Source organism: Tenebrio molitor, chromosome 5 (assembly GCF_963966145.1).
Source record: "Tenebrio molitor chromosome 5, icTenMoli1.1, whole genome shotgun sequence".
NCBI lineage: Eukaryota > Metazoa > Arthropoda > Insecta > Coleoptera > Tenebrionidae > Tenebrio > Tenebrio molitor.
In genome coordinates, this window is record NC_091050.1 from 16781410 (window position 1) to 16795918 (window position 14509).

The window sequence follows — 14509 nt, forward strand, 5'->3', positions numbered from 1 at the left end:
ATTTTTACTCGTTGAAAAACACAAATTGTCGGGTAAACCGCACGCGGTCGGTTTCAGCGCCGATTGGAGGACAGTCGTGTTGTTTACCTGCACAAGAAAAATTATAATTTTCAGTAGTGTATCATTCACAGATTCAGTTTTACTGATGTTTTTAAATTTTTTGCAAACATTTTCAATCTTAATTGGCTACTTGACAGTTTTTGGATCGAGTCAGTGGGGGTTTCTTTATTCATTAGAATTCAGTTCAGCGTCTGTCCATGTTCTTATTATACATGTAGCATCAGCGCCTGCCGATGGTGTTACTAATGTTGCGATGTGTGTGGTGCTTGTAAATAGTTTGTTGCTAACATCACCATTTCTCCTGCAGGAGACGAGTTCGATAAGAACTCCAGTTCAAGTTCCGCATCTTTACCAGGTTTGTATCCACCCGCTTTTGGTCGCTTTTTTATTTCAACAAACATCCATCATCATTGTGCATGCCATAAATTAATTTAATGACATGTCCAAGTCTATTTATCTAATAAAATAATATCTTTCTGATTTCTCTCCGACTGATTATATTGGCAGTTAACATTAACATTTAGACCTGTTTTTTAAATAATTAGCCAGATTTTATTTGCGTCAGTGAGGTACTTTTTTAATAACACCCCGATTTGTCTATGTTGGCAGATGACTCGTACCTCCGATCTGACAGCAAAGCGCCCAAATTGGGCAAAAGCGGCTGTCGTAAGTCACCATTACTACTAGGCATGTTCTTAGTATATTTCGATGTGCAACTCTCTCCTCTTCAACATTAGGTCTTTGTAAATAGTGCCCATGCTTGCAGTCCACCCACAGGATATTTGGAAAAACTAGATCTAATCTTCGCTCTGCATATTATCTACCTTGCATTATCTTTAACTGTATAGACTTTATGTTATTTATCCCCTCAGTTTAGAACTCTCCACTACCAGATTCATACTCTTCTTTTGCTTTCACCTTTTGGAATTTTCGAAATATCCTGCAAGTAGCTATGATCCTCAGTCGTGTGCTTCGATCAAAATCATTGTCTAACATAAACATTTCTATATACTTTCTAGATAAATCGGTTTCTTTTGAGAAATCGGTGTCGTTCAGTGATGAACCGCCCGACATGAATTCGCCGAAACAACACAGTCCGCAGCATGCAGGTAATCAACATTCCGTCCGATAGCACCAAACTAACATCGCTTCACAAGCATCCATCTGTTGCGACTCACTAAACGGGATCCCATTAGTAAAAAAATCATAATAACAGAAGCAAATCATCTGGGTGTCATCATGACCAGCGACATTTTGTTTACATTTTTGTTAAGTTGATGTCGATAGCCGAAAGAGTGTTTTCGTTTTTGTTTTATTGCGCACTGACTCATTTCCTTCGAAAGATTCCGCATGTACGATAAGAATATCAAAAGTAGGTATCGTTTATTTTTCGGAACCTTGATAGTATGGAATGCATGAGTGTATTTTTTTCCCGACTAACTTAGTTCTTTGGTGTTTTGCTTCCCCTAGCGGATACTAAACCTGCCAAACCCGCCATAAAATCATCAACTCTTCCGCGGACCTCTTCTCAGGGTAAGTCTTCTTTTTTCTCCTTCTTTTTACAAGTTTTCAAAACATCTCAAGATCCAGTGGAACTGTTGATTTAATGTCATACTGACCAGACCTGTTTAATCCAGAGAGAGATCGTTTAAAACCGGCACCACCACCGAAACCTGCTTCGTTATCTCCCGGACAATACGACGGGAGACTGTTGTACCGAGATCTCCAGTTGACCCCCGAAATGTACAATCAACTGAGGGGTTTGCAGAAAAAAGCGAAAGATCTGAGAGCCGAAGTGAGGAACTTGAGAAGGATGTCACAAGCTCAAGCTCATTCCGTTCGGGAAACCATCAGAGACACTTTTATCAAAATCAGAGCCATGTTGCTGGCCGGAGGGGAGCAAGTCTGGCAAGCGGGTAAGTTGAAGTATGTACTCCGAAAGTATAGTTGATTTCGACGCGCTGGATTTAGGGATGGACCAAGAGAGGGTGCGATTGAGTCGAGAAGAAGATCTGTACAAGCAGGAGATGTTACGTTTGGAAAAAGATCTGAGTGACTTGGAGTCTACTGTAGAGGAATTGAGAGGAAACGTGATCAATAGGAAGACGAGAGTTAACATGTCAGATGTCGAGAATATGGCACTAGTCTTAAGTAAAAGCTCAAAAACCGTGGCGGATTTAAAATTAAGGTGAGGTGACAGAGAAATGTAAAATGTCGAATTGGAAGTGAGAGTTTCAGGTTTCCCGGCCTACAAGATGGGATGAAGACTTTCTTGAGTTCAGAGATGGAAAAGGTAATGAGAGAGGAGAAGTTTCTGAAAGAAGAACCTGAACGGTTAGAAAGCGCATTAAGACGGTGTAAAAAGCTCACAGGGACTTTGGTCACATTAAAAAGGTAGATGAGCAAAACGAGATTTTTTTTCTCTAATTGTTTGTTGCAGACTCGCAAGTGTTCAAGAACAACGGCTTCCCTGCTCGAACTCATCGACTGACGGTCGCTTATCGCCTACGGTAACAGAAACGCCACCGATAACACCCACATCGTCGCAACATAGCAAGGTAAATCGACGTTTAACGGAATTATCAATGTCTGACCTGCATGTGTGATTGTTGTGGCGAATCAATTTATGTCGGAGCTAGTTACAGATGTAAATTGATTCAACTGTCGGCATTTTTCTGCAGAAGAATGCCTTACATTAATGGACTAATAAGGTGATATTTTCAAAATGATGCAATAAGCATTTCCAATGTTACCTTAGCTATGACAACCCCTTACCCTTTTCTGAAATTCGACCATGTTCGTGAAAGTTTATTGTATAAGTTGCTGAACTGGTGACCTTTCACGAATATCGCGGTCGATATTGACTTAGTCTAGGTCTTTTCTTGCTGTAGAGAGCATCTTGTTTTATGACCCCCCCCTTCGTTTCACAATTTTACAAACCATGCACAATGTTTCTCAAATCGCCTTAAACCTGAAAATGTTAATATGTATATAAGAAGCTTAAAAAATCATGTAAACATGTACATATCTTTAATGTGTTGGTCAGGTATCAATTATCTCTCGAAAACATTTTCGAGGCGCGATTCCTCATTTTTGATATCATTCTGTGCAACTTCTCTTAAACTTCATCAATTCGAAACTGAGAAATCGCGTGGCTTCACGATGATCACAAAAAAACAACCCACACGTTACACCTATCCCTCACACTAGACACAAGCGAGATAGCGAACCACAGAGCATTGAAACCATATTTTTTGTTGTCTTTGTCTAGTACGACTGGAAGTGGAGTTCTAACTTCAAGGAAGCTATAACCACTCACGAGTAAAATAATTCTCCGTTTATCAATAATGCTTGCATATTTATTTCTTGACTCGTACGTGATATGTTCTTGATAATGAACTGTTCATTGATTATATTTGGCTTGACTCGGTTTTACTCTTATAATTTATTGGTCTATACATTGCACTGAGCACGGTCATGTCACAAAAGTTATCAACATTCCTTCTTCTGTTTTATATTATAATGCACCCGATTCGATTCGATTGACCACACTCTTTTCTCTGTATTGCACACCATCAGTTCACTCTTTGCTTTTATAACGTTTCGAATGCGTGAAAACGCCATCACGACGTTTTCACGTAATGGTGCAAATACTGTTAGTGCTGCAGCAGGACCAATAAATTATGAAAATGAATGATGCTTAAAAACGACTAATTTTACCTTTTCCTTATAGTAAGGTGTCATTGGAAATGTCATAAACCGGCCGAACAGGCCCCAATTTGCACCACCATCTTTCAATTAGCAGTATCCAAGCCAGAAACCATATTGTGCAATCCCAAAACATTTTTTCAAATGTAGAGCAATTATTAAAAAGTGCGTTTCTGCCTTGCCCCGATTACACAGTCATCGTGCTTATTTTACGATTGATCTGACTGAGTTTTTTTTATCTGATTTATTTTTGTAGTTTTACTATTCCGCTTGACTTAGTTATTAAAACCTATACGATACTTTACTAGTACATTATGGCATTCTGTAGATCGAGTAGATTTATTTTTTGAATGTACTTGTAAAGTTTTTGTAGCTTAGTTGGTCGTAGCTTTTTTTTTGCTTATTTTGTAAACAAATTTTTCAAGTAGTTACGATAAATTTTCGGTTGGCAAACTCTAACCTTACTATAAGGGAAAGAACTTATATTTGCATGCTTTTTGCCTGGTTGCACGATCGCTATCTTTTCACCTTTATTTTTAATAGAATGTGTGAATTTTGGCCTACGTGGCAACCTTATTATTGGTAAGATTTAAGAAATACTTCCTGCATGCTTGCCATTATCTCTTGGAAGCTTAGTTTTTTCCTTCTTTTTAAGTATGTCTATATATTTTTGTAATCTACATATTGTGTCGTTTTTTTATTATTATTATTTAATGATTTAGTAATTGTTTCAGTTGGACTCACCCCATAAACTGTAGTTGACCTGATTTATTTTTGCACAATGCGTTTTGTTTTTTTAAGGTAACCTTTTTTTATTGTTTGTCAGCTGTACATCCACAACCTTCATGTGTCTGTCTGTGCTATTGCTAACATGTCACAGCTCTTAGCTCTAGCAGCATTAATTTGAATGACTTAAAAAAGTGCAGAACGAGAAAAATGCAGTTTTATAATAACACCTTTTGTCGAGTAAAAAGTACGTGTGGAATAAAATGATTTACATCTAGTTACCTTTGCATTACCCTTGTAAAAATACGAAATGCCGCTCTAAAAAAAAAAAGAAAGCCTAACCTCAAAATATTCCAAAATTCCAAATGTGATTTATTGCGAAGGGATGATATGAATGCAAAGTAGAGATTGAAATTAAAAAAGAGCTAACAAAACAGCTAGTGTTGAAAGTGGCCACCAACGTTTGTTAATTCAATTTAGTAAATTGTAACAATTGTCAATTCGATTGATAACATTTATTGACAGAACTAATAGTTCGGCACTTCAAAAAAAAAAGTAGAGCGGTACAGGAAAATTTACATGTGCAAAAATTCCAAAGGTAACTAGATGTAAATCATTTTATTCCACACTTTTAGTTTTCTCCATGTGCATTTTTTTTATTGGTTGAAGATTGTGGAGAGACACCTATTTTAGAAAATGAATTTTCGTTAAAAACACAAATATATGTTAGTAAATGTGCTTGCCAGTTTGTCTTCAGAACACGGAATTAAAGGTTTCGTGATGTTTACTCTATATTGGTGTTTTAGAAATTTGTCGGTTTTTTTGACCAAAAATTTAATGGAACGAAATGATCGTTGGTTGAGGTGAATTTTCGGTGTTTAAAGGTGTGTTTTGTTGGACAGCCCTCTTCCGGCACACGTGTGGGGTCGCTCGTCATCGGGGGAGACTCCGTCAACACCCCAGACAGTAACCAACGTCCGGAGAACGCACTCGACGCTCTGTTAGACGAGTTGCAGACCTTCTCAAAACCCCACTCCGCCACAACAAACACCCAAGAGGAGCCACCCGCAATTCCGGCGAAAGGCATAGCACCCAGCCACCCCCCTCACATGTCGGAAATCGGAAGGAAAGGTAGCATGGACTCGGCAACCTTCCTCCCAACGCAGAACCTGACCGTGAGCACCGCCACCGGGAGTCTGAGGCGGCTGCACTCGTATCCCAGTGGTTCCGACACGGACAACAGTCCCCCGATCCAGCCCCAGAAGACGGCTAACAAACCCCCGATACCTGAACGCAACGTAGAACTCCTCCAGCACATCACCGGAAGACGCGTTCCGCCGCCTCCACCTCCGAGGACCAGTTCGAAATCGCCCCTGGCGTCGCCCACGTCGCCCAGTTTACCACCGAGATCACCCGCCGCAGGCTTGCAACATATCCAAAACGTTCAAAACATGGTCGAGAACAAACCGCAGTCGCAGTTCGAAGTCGCCACGCAGAACCTAGGTTTAGGCACGTTGCGAAGAAATGTTCCTAGTAGATCTAGCATCAAAGACAAAGCTCAAACGTTGCCGAGAAACATCGGCTCGAATCTACAGATACCGGCCGAGAACGAGGCGATCTCAGCCAGCAACAGCAGCAGCTGTGAAAGCGTCAACTCGCAGGACGGCTCCAAGAAAACGCGCAAAGAAGAATTGGAGCAGCGTCATCAGGAACTGTTGAAGAAACAAAAAGCCTTACAGGAGCAGTACGCTAGGTTGCAGCAGCTTCAAAGAGGAAACAACACTCTAACAGTAATTCCGCCTACACCCGATCAGCTACTCAAAAAAACCGGGAGCGAATCGAATCTCTTGCAGAAGATGGGTCTTCAAATGACTACCTCACAGATCACCGGATCTCTGACGAATCTTCCAAATACCACAGCTAATTCTGTTAATAAAAACACGTTGACCAATACGAATACGCAAACTAGTAACAACGCGGAAGAACAGCCCACCACAACTAACAAAGTTTACGAAACTGACATACTGTGACCAAACACTGAAAGACGATTGCAATCTGTATGTTGAATTTGTTGCACTCGATACTCATATCACGACTGGATTGTTACTTTTCTTCCTGTTTACTCCGATTGGATGTAGTCAATGTTTAATAACGGTTAGGAAATTTTATCCTTTTTGATCTTAGTGTTAACAAGGAATTTGCGGAATTTTATCTTCACACTCGATTTTTAATTCCTGTACTTATTTTACTCCTGTGAAAATTTGAAAAATTCAAACGTTCCAAGCCCACACCGTATTTGTTAAACTTAATATCAATTTTTTTTTCACGTGAGGAACACGTGCGTATAAAACATTTTGTAATTATAATCTGGGTGTGTGGGTAAAATGACGTAAAAAGCGATACATGAAACATTTTTTGTTTGAATCTGATTACAGTACCTTATGATTTACTTAAAAGTGTACATAACAACTAAGAATGCAAAGTGTAATGATGCACTTCATTGAAAAATTAAAACACCACCAATCTGATTACTATAAACGTTGTATATAAGATGTTGTTTGATATGAATCGTTTTTATTTTTTTATTTTTGTTAATCAGTACCGAGTTTTATTTATTTTTTTGATGGTAAGAAATGTATTGCTCAAAGATATAAATTTTACTATTTAATCAAAGATGTTGCACATCTACGTAACTGTGGTGTTTCAGATGTTCAACACATTTCTGCGTACCTATCATACATTGCTGATTATTTTTTAACTCGTATTTTCAATTTTACGTGTTATTTTAGTCGTATGATTATTACAGTTGCACTTGAATACAAATTCCAAATAAAATGAATAAAATATGTAAACACTTATAATGTTTAAAAAAATACTATAAAACATCCACAATCCCTCACCAATATTGTGATTAATCAGTTTTGCATTTTTATATGTACTGTAGAAAAGATATCAAGTCCCAATAGCTGATGTTTACTGTTATACACTTAGGGTTTTTTGAATTGATTTTTGTACCCTATTCACAAACAACGGACAGGAATGGCATTGCACTCAACATATTGAGACTTCACTGGAGTTGACAGGTCCAACAGATGCTTGTGTACTCATATTCCAGATGATATAATTGATAAACGACATGCCAAAAATTTAGACTAATAATACCCGATAATTATGTAAACCTTTCAATTACAAAACAGTATTATATACAGAGTGAACATGTTTTATTTGATATATAAATGGAAATCAACTGAATGTCATTTTTTATAATTTATTCGCAACATAGTCACAATAGAATTAAGCAACAATTTCTATTTTAAATCAATGTAAATAATTTTGTTTGTTGATTGAAACGTGGTGGCTGCTAAGTATTAGGTGCCAATGTAATTAAAGTTGTAACTGAATAAAATAATTAATAATATGTTAATGTTTGATATGTTGCAAAATGTCAATACCACTGTCCCAAACGAAGACTTCCGCTTTGACAACGTGCGGTTTTCCTGAATTGTCGAAAGACTTTCCCGTTTTCGCTTGAGTAACGAGCTCCAACAATTTAAAGTTATTTCTAACGCAAGCCAGATCGTTCTTGTGCAAACGCAACACGGGACAAAAATCGTTCACTCCATCTCCTGTATACACGATGCGGTCATAATTAATGCCCTTTTCATTTTGTTCTGCAACAAACTCTTCCAATACTTGTCCTTTGCACAAATTCTTGGTGCTCAATTTACAAGTTTCTTGGTGATGATACGGGAAAATCTTGAACGTGTCGTTGACTACTTCTGAGGGATTCGTAAATGTTTTCGTAATAAATTTATCGATACCATGGCTTTCCAACCATATTTTAATAAAAATACTGTTACAGTCGCTGATTATGATAATATCATAAGTATCCGTTTTCTTTAATTCCTTAATTAATTCCAGTACACCATTTACTGGGGGTAAGCTTTTAATGAGCTCTTTTATTTCACTGGATGTCACTCCTCTTTCACGAAGATGAATAAAAACTGCTTGCATGAAAGCTGTCCATCCTTCTGTGTGCTGAATGGCTTTGATTTCTTTCGGAATATTATCCTTGTCGGCCAACGCAATAACAGCCGTGTCAGAATTATCATCGAGCAATGTGTGGTCAAAATCAAACACAGCTAAATTCTTCTGCATCTAGAAGGGACGAGTGTAGATTTAGAATTAAATGTCGAAGCAATGTTGTACTTACATTTTTTTTAAAGAAATAGTTCACTTGAAATAAAAATAATGGAAATTTGCGACGGCGATAAACAGTTTGCAGGAAAAGTGCCAGAATCTATGTTTTGTTTGTTTAACTTGTCAACCTGATTTGTCAGTTTCGTGACTTTTTCCATATCGTTGCATCCAGAGATGTTGCATTTTAATATCAAAAACAAGCACTTTACAACATACACATGTTAATTAATAATTGTTACGGAATTATGACTTTATCGTTAAATGGCCCGATCAAACTCGTTCAGCGCTTAATCAGCTGGACGTTTTTTACAAATCTGAACAAGCCGCCACCAAGGAGTAAAATCAAAATGAAAAGTGAGCAGTTAAACGCATGAGTTGTAAGTTTCATATTAGGTTCAAAATATTTACTCATGTAAAATGTATTTTTAAAATGCACGTTTTTCTTGCCGTAAGATCATTATCATAATTAAAGTAGCCGTTTTATTTTTCTACGATTGTGAATCCTGCCAAATGTGTCGCCGTGTAAAGGCGGCCTTACACACCAAGGCAACAATTGGCAACATGTTGCCTGCAACTGCCACATTTTTTAGTAATGACCGGCAACCATATAACTAGGCCGGCAACATTAATAAAAAATGTTCCCAATTGTTGCCTTTAATTAGAGATTATGTAAACATTTTGATGTTTATGGTTTTCATGTTCAATCGTTTTTATTTAAAGAAATTAAGCAATAAGCAGTTTTCCCCCGACTTGGATACAACTGTTACCTCGCCGTTTCATGTTTTCATATTTTGTATTGAATTTGAAGCACAGAATAGAATCAATTGTTTCTATTCTGTGTTTGAAGCATCACTTTGACATTTGAGTTTGACAATAATTCAAATTAAGTTGTTAACAGTAACAGTTTTGCCAATGTAATTTAAAACTCGTAAATAGAGCCAGTTACAGAACTCAAATGAAGTTAATCCTAATGGTAATCAAATGCAAGATTAACTGAACACGTGATCAGATTGAATCAATCGAAATATCGGATTCATGGGTTAATCGCGCATTAAAATTTGATTCGAATTAAATATTCTCTATCTACCGAGTGACTATCAATGATTGAAAATTATTTTGTTATGTTGGTAACACATTTGAAATCTTTAGTTGACGTTGGCATGACACACGCAATTTTCAAAATTGAAACAAACGTCAAAAAAATATTTTTTTTTCAACGCCAATGTACAGTTAATTTCAAAATTATAGAGTACACCTAATTTTCTACAGTGTAAAAAGCACTTACATGTCAGTTGTGACAAACAAAATAATATTGACTCAAGTTGCAAAAAACCACTTTGCCATTGCAACAGCACTTTTATGGCATCAGTCATTTGAAATTCCTTTAAAACTGTACTTATATGGAAAATATTCAATCCAAACTATGAGTTTCTGGTACCTTTGTGTCTTTATTTGGTTTAAAAATATTGAAAAAACGCTGTTGCAAATGACAAGTGGTTTTTTACAACTTGAGTCAACTTTATCTAATCTAACCGAAAACCAAATTAGAAGAAAGGTGGTCGATCCGAAGGGTAGCCCACTATTATAACATCGCCAAGAGCACCGTGCAGAGGATAAAACAGACACTATTATGGTGTTCTTAAATCAACGACATTTTATGTTGTCAAACTTACCTAACCTATATAAAAAATATGACACTCAAATTTCAAAAAAGCATCTTTACATGTGGAAAAAACTGTAATAAATCGACTTCTTGATTTTTAAGGTGTACTCGATAATTTTGAAATTAATTGTATGTACAATGGCCGGCAATAATAACTAGCCATCACTTTTCTGTTACGTCAAAATCCAAATGTGTAATTAATGCTTTAATGACAATGACATTTAAATGATGGCCAATTTTTTTTGCCGGCCACTGTACTTCGTGACTTAACCTAACCTAAATAGAAATGATTGACAGATCATCCACGAGAAGATTTGCACTACCAACTGCATTAGTGTTACCAATCCACTATTTTGCTTCAATCATTTATACTCTCGTGTCAAAAATAAATTACTCCCTAGGATTTAGGGATATTCGTTACTAGGTTGCCATAAATTTGGTCAGGTTGGAGGCTATGTGGTTTCTGGTGACAAACAAAAGATATCCCAAAAATGTAAGGCAGCAAGTTAATTGTAACAGTTGCAAATGACTAATTTCTCTCTAAAGCTTGTTTGACACGATACTAAATTTTTGAGAAAATTTACTAATAAATGAGAGAGGACCAATGAACGATCAGGATCTGACAAAGACAGACTATGATCCTGCTCGTTCATTGGTCCTGTCGAGGGTCTCTCTCATTTTCTAACAAATTTACTACGAAATTTAGCATCGTGTCAAACAAGCTTAAGTGATAGATGATTTTTCGTTTCACAATCAATTTTGGTTACTGGCGGCATATTTATTTGGATTTAATCTCTCAATTCAAAGTAACCAACCTTAGGCATTCAAAATAACTTTTGAAAATTCTAATTACACACAACATGAAAAACGTTATTTCCCTAAAAATTCGAATTCTAGGGAGTAATTTATTTTTGACACGAGAGTAGTCACTCGGTATAAACATAAACTGGCCCAAGCCTATTTTAATTATAAACTGAAATGATCTCGAGGCACAATCTGTGCTATGAGAATACCAAGGACCAAGGAACGTTAAAATTTTAAGTTCCTTGGACAATACCGATCAATGATCTATTCTATGGTGATCTATGGCTTATTGGTTTCAAGTTTCAACCGTTTTTGGTAATATTTTTGTAGCTAAATTTCCCTAAGTTTAAGTCGTTTCGTCGTTTGAATTGGTTTGAATTAACGTCAAAACAATAAACTATTTTTAAATCGACGATCAAAGAAAAATATAAAAATGAATGGTAAGTTGTTTGCTACGTCCATGTTACGTTTTGAAGCATTTCTATTTTTCAGGGTTAAATAGCAACGGCGTAGCCGTAGATCAGGATATTTCATTGTATGTTCCATGGAATGGAAATATCAGTGACAGACAAATGGAGCTCAAATCAGTGATAACAATCCACAAAAAGAATATGCGAGAATTATGCGATTTATCAAGTTCACTTAAAGTCTTACCTACTTTTGATACTCAATGTGTGTATGTTGTAATTTGTGAAAATATATGTATAAACTGTTTTTAGATCCGGTGAAGCGAGGTCAATGTGAGAATACCAAAGTACAATATCTAGAAAAGGAAAATAAGTTTTCAGAAATTCTTGAACAGTACAATTCAGAATATAATTTGTTATTAGAACAGGAAGTTCAACTTCAGCAGGAGATTCAGGAAATTGAGAAAAATTTTCAAAAGGTTGCTGCAAAATTGAAACAATCGGAAGAAAGTAACAGATAAAATGTTGATAAAAGTATTTTGTAGTTACAAATTAGTTTCAGAAGAAGAAACTGCCAAGAATGCATATCATTTACAAAAATCATCTTTAAATGCTGCTAAGAAAATGTATGACAACAGTTTTAGAATGAACATAGTAGTGGAACCTTCTGTAAGTGATGATGTGTTTACTTCCACTGTTTTTCTGGATAAGGAAAATGAGAATTTTCCAATAAAATTTACAATTAGTCGATCAGAAAACAAAATAATAGGTAACCAAAAGATAATGTTGTTTATTCATTGTAACTTAATATTTTTAGACTTTGATGCGAGTTCCATGCTTCCTCAAAGTGATTCTGGTGACCTGAAGAAACTATTTAAAAAAGTGAATAACCCACAAGTCCTTATTTGTATGTTGAGGAAATTATTATTTTTGAGAAACATTAATTGACATAAAATGTCCAGTGTAATAAAAAAATTCTTTAAAATAAATTATTAATGAGAGTTTGAGTGAATGTAAATAACCACATAAAATGGTTTCATAAATAATTCCTGAAACAAACATGTTTTGATGCAGTGCTTTTGTTGTTAGTGTTGTTTTGTATCTAAGTATTTCATCATTAAAATGGATAAATCTCAAAAATGCACTTATAATATATTTAAGTATGTGGCAAGAGTGGCACATTGTTTCGCACTTTTGCCTGTTATAATGGAAAAAAAGTCGTGTCAATTTAAATGGAAATCGTTTAGGATATTTTATAGTTGTTCATTAACTTTTCTCTTGTCTGCATTACTTGTATTTGAATTGATTCACTTAGCCAATCGAGGCTTTGCTGAAGTGCCATTCAGTAAGAACATTTTTTAAAAGCTGTTCAGACAGGAACCCAGGCGGTAACATGTAAAATCGTTTTAGGTTCGCTAGTGATGAAAGTTTACAGTATTCTTGTGTTAATATTAAATATAAGATTGGCGTCTCTTTGGCCAAACATTGTCAAAACTTGGAATCAGATTGATCTTGTAATGGACAGACGTTACGGTCGTCTAAAAAATTTGAATTTAAGGATAAAAGTGTTGTTGGCCCTCTATTTTGTAAGCACTTTGGGTAAGCCAACCAGTACCTCGCTACGTTTAAACCAAATTGAACAAAACGGTTTCAGCTGGATATGTAGACTCATTCGTAATCACTGGAACCACGGACATTTTACAGTTCAACTTTTATTCATTTATTTTTAACTATATCGCACCTAACTACATTCTTGCAGTTATTTATCTGGTTACAAGACGTTCGTAGAGAGGCTACAATTTATAACTGAATATTAATGTTTTCAGTTTGTTTATTCCATTCATTTTTTCGTAATTAATTTCAACGATATATTCATTATTTTGACGAGTATGGCTATTGCATTGAGATTTCAACAAATCGGAAACCGTCTGGAAATGACCGAAAAAAGTCAAGTGAGTTAAATGCTTAGTAACATCTTGACACAACATTAAACAGTTATTTTAGTCTCATGCTGGCATGGTCGACTTTTGGTTGGAAATGCGGCAGGATTACGACCGCTTGTCGCATTTATGTAAAGATTTGGACGATGGCATCAGCGGTCTGATTCTTGTGTCATTTGCCTACAATATGTTCTTCGTCATAATTTACCTTTTTCACCACTTAATGTTGAGATCATTTGGAATATGCATTGCTTTTAGTTAACGTTTTAAAATTTATTTTTAGGGTGGAAAACGATGAAAGTCAAATTATTATGTTTTACTGGTTTTTTCCGTGTTTGGTTTTGAGAGTGTTTGCTGTATGCTTGTATACTTCGTGGCTAAATGACGAAAGTCTAACTCCACTTACTGTTTTAAATTCTGTCGTGTCGCGAGATTACAACTCAGAGGTGAAATAAATAAAATTAGATGCGTTCTTTTAATATAAATAGTATTTTATAGATAGGGCGATGGTTGGTTCAGATGAGTTTCGATGATGTTGCTTTAACGGGAGGGAAGATTTTCAAAATTACGAGAAGTATTTTTTTAAGTGTAAAACTGATGGTAGTTGTAGTTGCAATAAAAATCACAGTATACACTTGCAGGTAGTAAGTATCGTGGTCACATACGAGCTAGTTGTTATGCAGTTTCATGGATTCTCTACTAAAACTGAAAGCGGTCGTTGACGGTGCAATATTTTTTTGTTCAATGATTTGATAACAGTTATAAACACCCTTATCTAAAATAAGTTAGACATAAATTTATAGTGTACCACGTTTCTTTTTTTTATGCTAGTTTATGTCGTAGAATGATAAATGAATAAACGTTTACACATAATTATTTGATGAAGAATTTTTGTGAACTTAAAGAAATTTTAGGTAATTAATATTCATGTTATATGCTTGAAGGTGGTGTTTTCGTTTGAAGGAAATGTTCCCTTAACGTCAGTTTTAATAGAAATACCT

At 35.8% G+C, this 14509-nt stretch overlaps 3 protein-coding genes across 34 annotated transcripts in view; 2 read left to right on the forward strand and 1 right to left on the reverse strand.

Moving 5' to 3' along the window:
- The window catches only part of LOC138132282 (uncharacterized), an 89866-nt gene extending 77297 nt beyond the window's left edge, over positions 1-12569 (forward strand). For 10 of the 32 annotated variants that reach the window (XM_069049716.1, XM_069049721.1, XM_069049713.1 and 7 more), the window contains 13 exons: positions 368-415; positions 670-726; positions 1080-1169; positions 1531-1593; positions 1683-1976; positions 2032-2248; positions 2299-2454; positions 2501-2618; positions 5379-11601; positions 11654-11833; positions 11881-12078; positions 12131-12337; positions 12386-12569. In XM_069049716.1, coding sequence (XP_068905817.1) covers positions 368-415; positions 670-726; positions 1080-1169; positions 1531-1593; positions 1683-1976; positions 2032-2248; positions 2299-2454; positions 2501-2618; positions 5379-6524 — 2189 coding nt within the window. In that variant the 3' untranslated portion in view covers positions 6525-11601; positions 11654-11833; positions 11881-12078; positions 12131-12337; positions 12386-12569. Of the gene's footprint in view, positions 1-367; positions 416-669; positions 727-1079; positions 1170-1530; positions 1594-1682; positions 1977-2031; positions 2249-2298; positions 2455-2500; positions 2619-3331; positions 4465-4490; positions 4570-5378; positions 11602-11653; positions 11834-11880; positions 12079-12124; positions 12338-12385 lie in introns of those variants that run through there. The other 22 variants (XM_069049725.1, XM_069049745.1, XM_069049714.1 and 19 more) reach the window with 21 other exon arrangements.
- On the reverse strand, positions 7747-8850 carry LOC138132298 (pyridoxal phosphate phosphatase PHOSPHO2-like). The gene is made up of 2 exons (XM_069049770.1): positions 8708-8850; positions 7747-8652 (listed from the first exon to the last, which is right to left on the reverse strand). The coding sequence occupies exon 2, from the start codon at positions 8650-8652 to the stop codon at positions 7915-7917; it is 738 nt and encodes a 245-aa protein (XP_068905871.1). The 5' UTR covers positions 8708-8850; the 3' UTR covers positions 7747-7914.
- Positions 12570-13218: 649 nt separating the features above from the next.
- Positions 13219-14507, forward strand: LOC138130361 (gustatory receptor for sugar taste 64e-like; the record flags this gene model as incomplete). Its single annotated transcript, XM_069046806.1, has 6 exons — positions 13219-13338; positions 13395-13520; positions 13573-13733; positions 13792-13954; positions 14007-14096; positions 14150-14507. Coding segments are annotated over 6 exons (741 nt in total), but the record flags the coding sequence as incomplete, so codon positions are not given.
- Between the last annotated feature and the right edge of the window lie 2 nt (positions 14508-14509).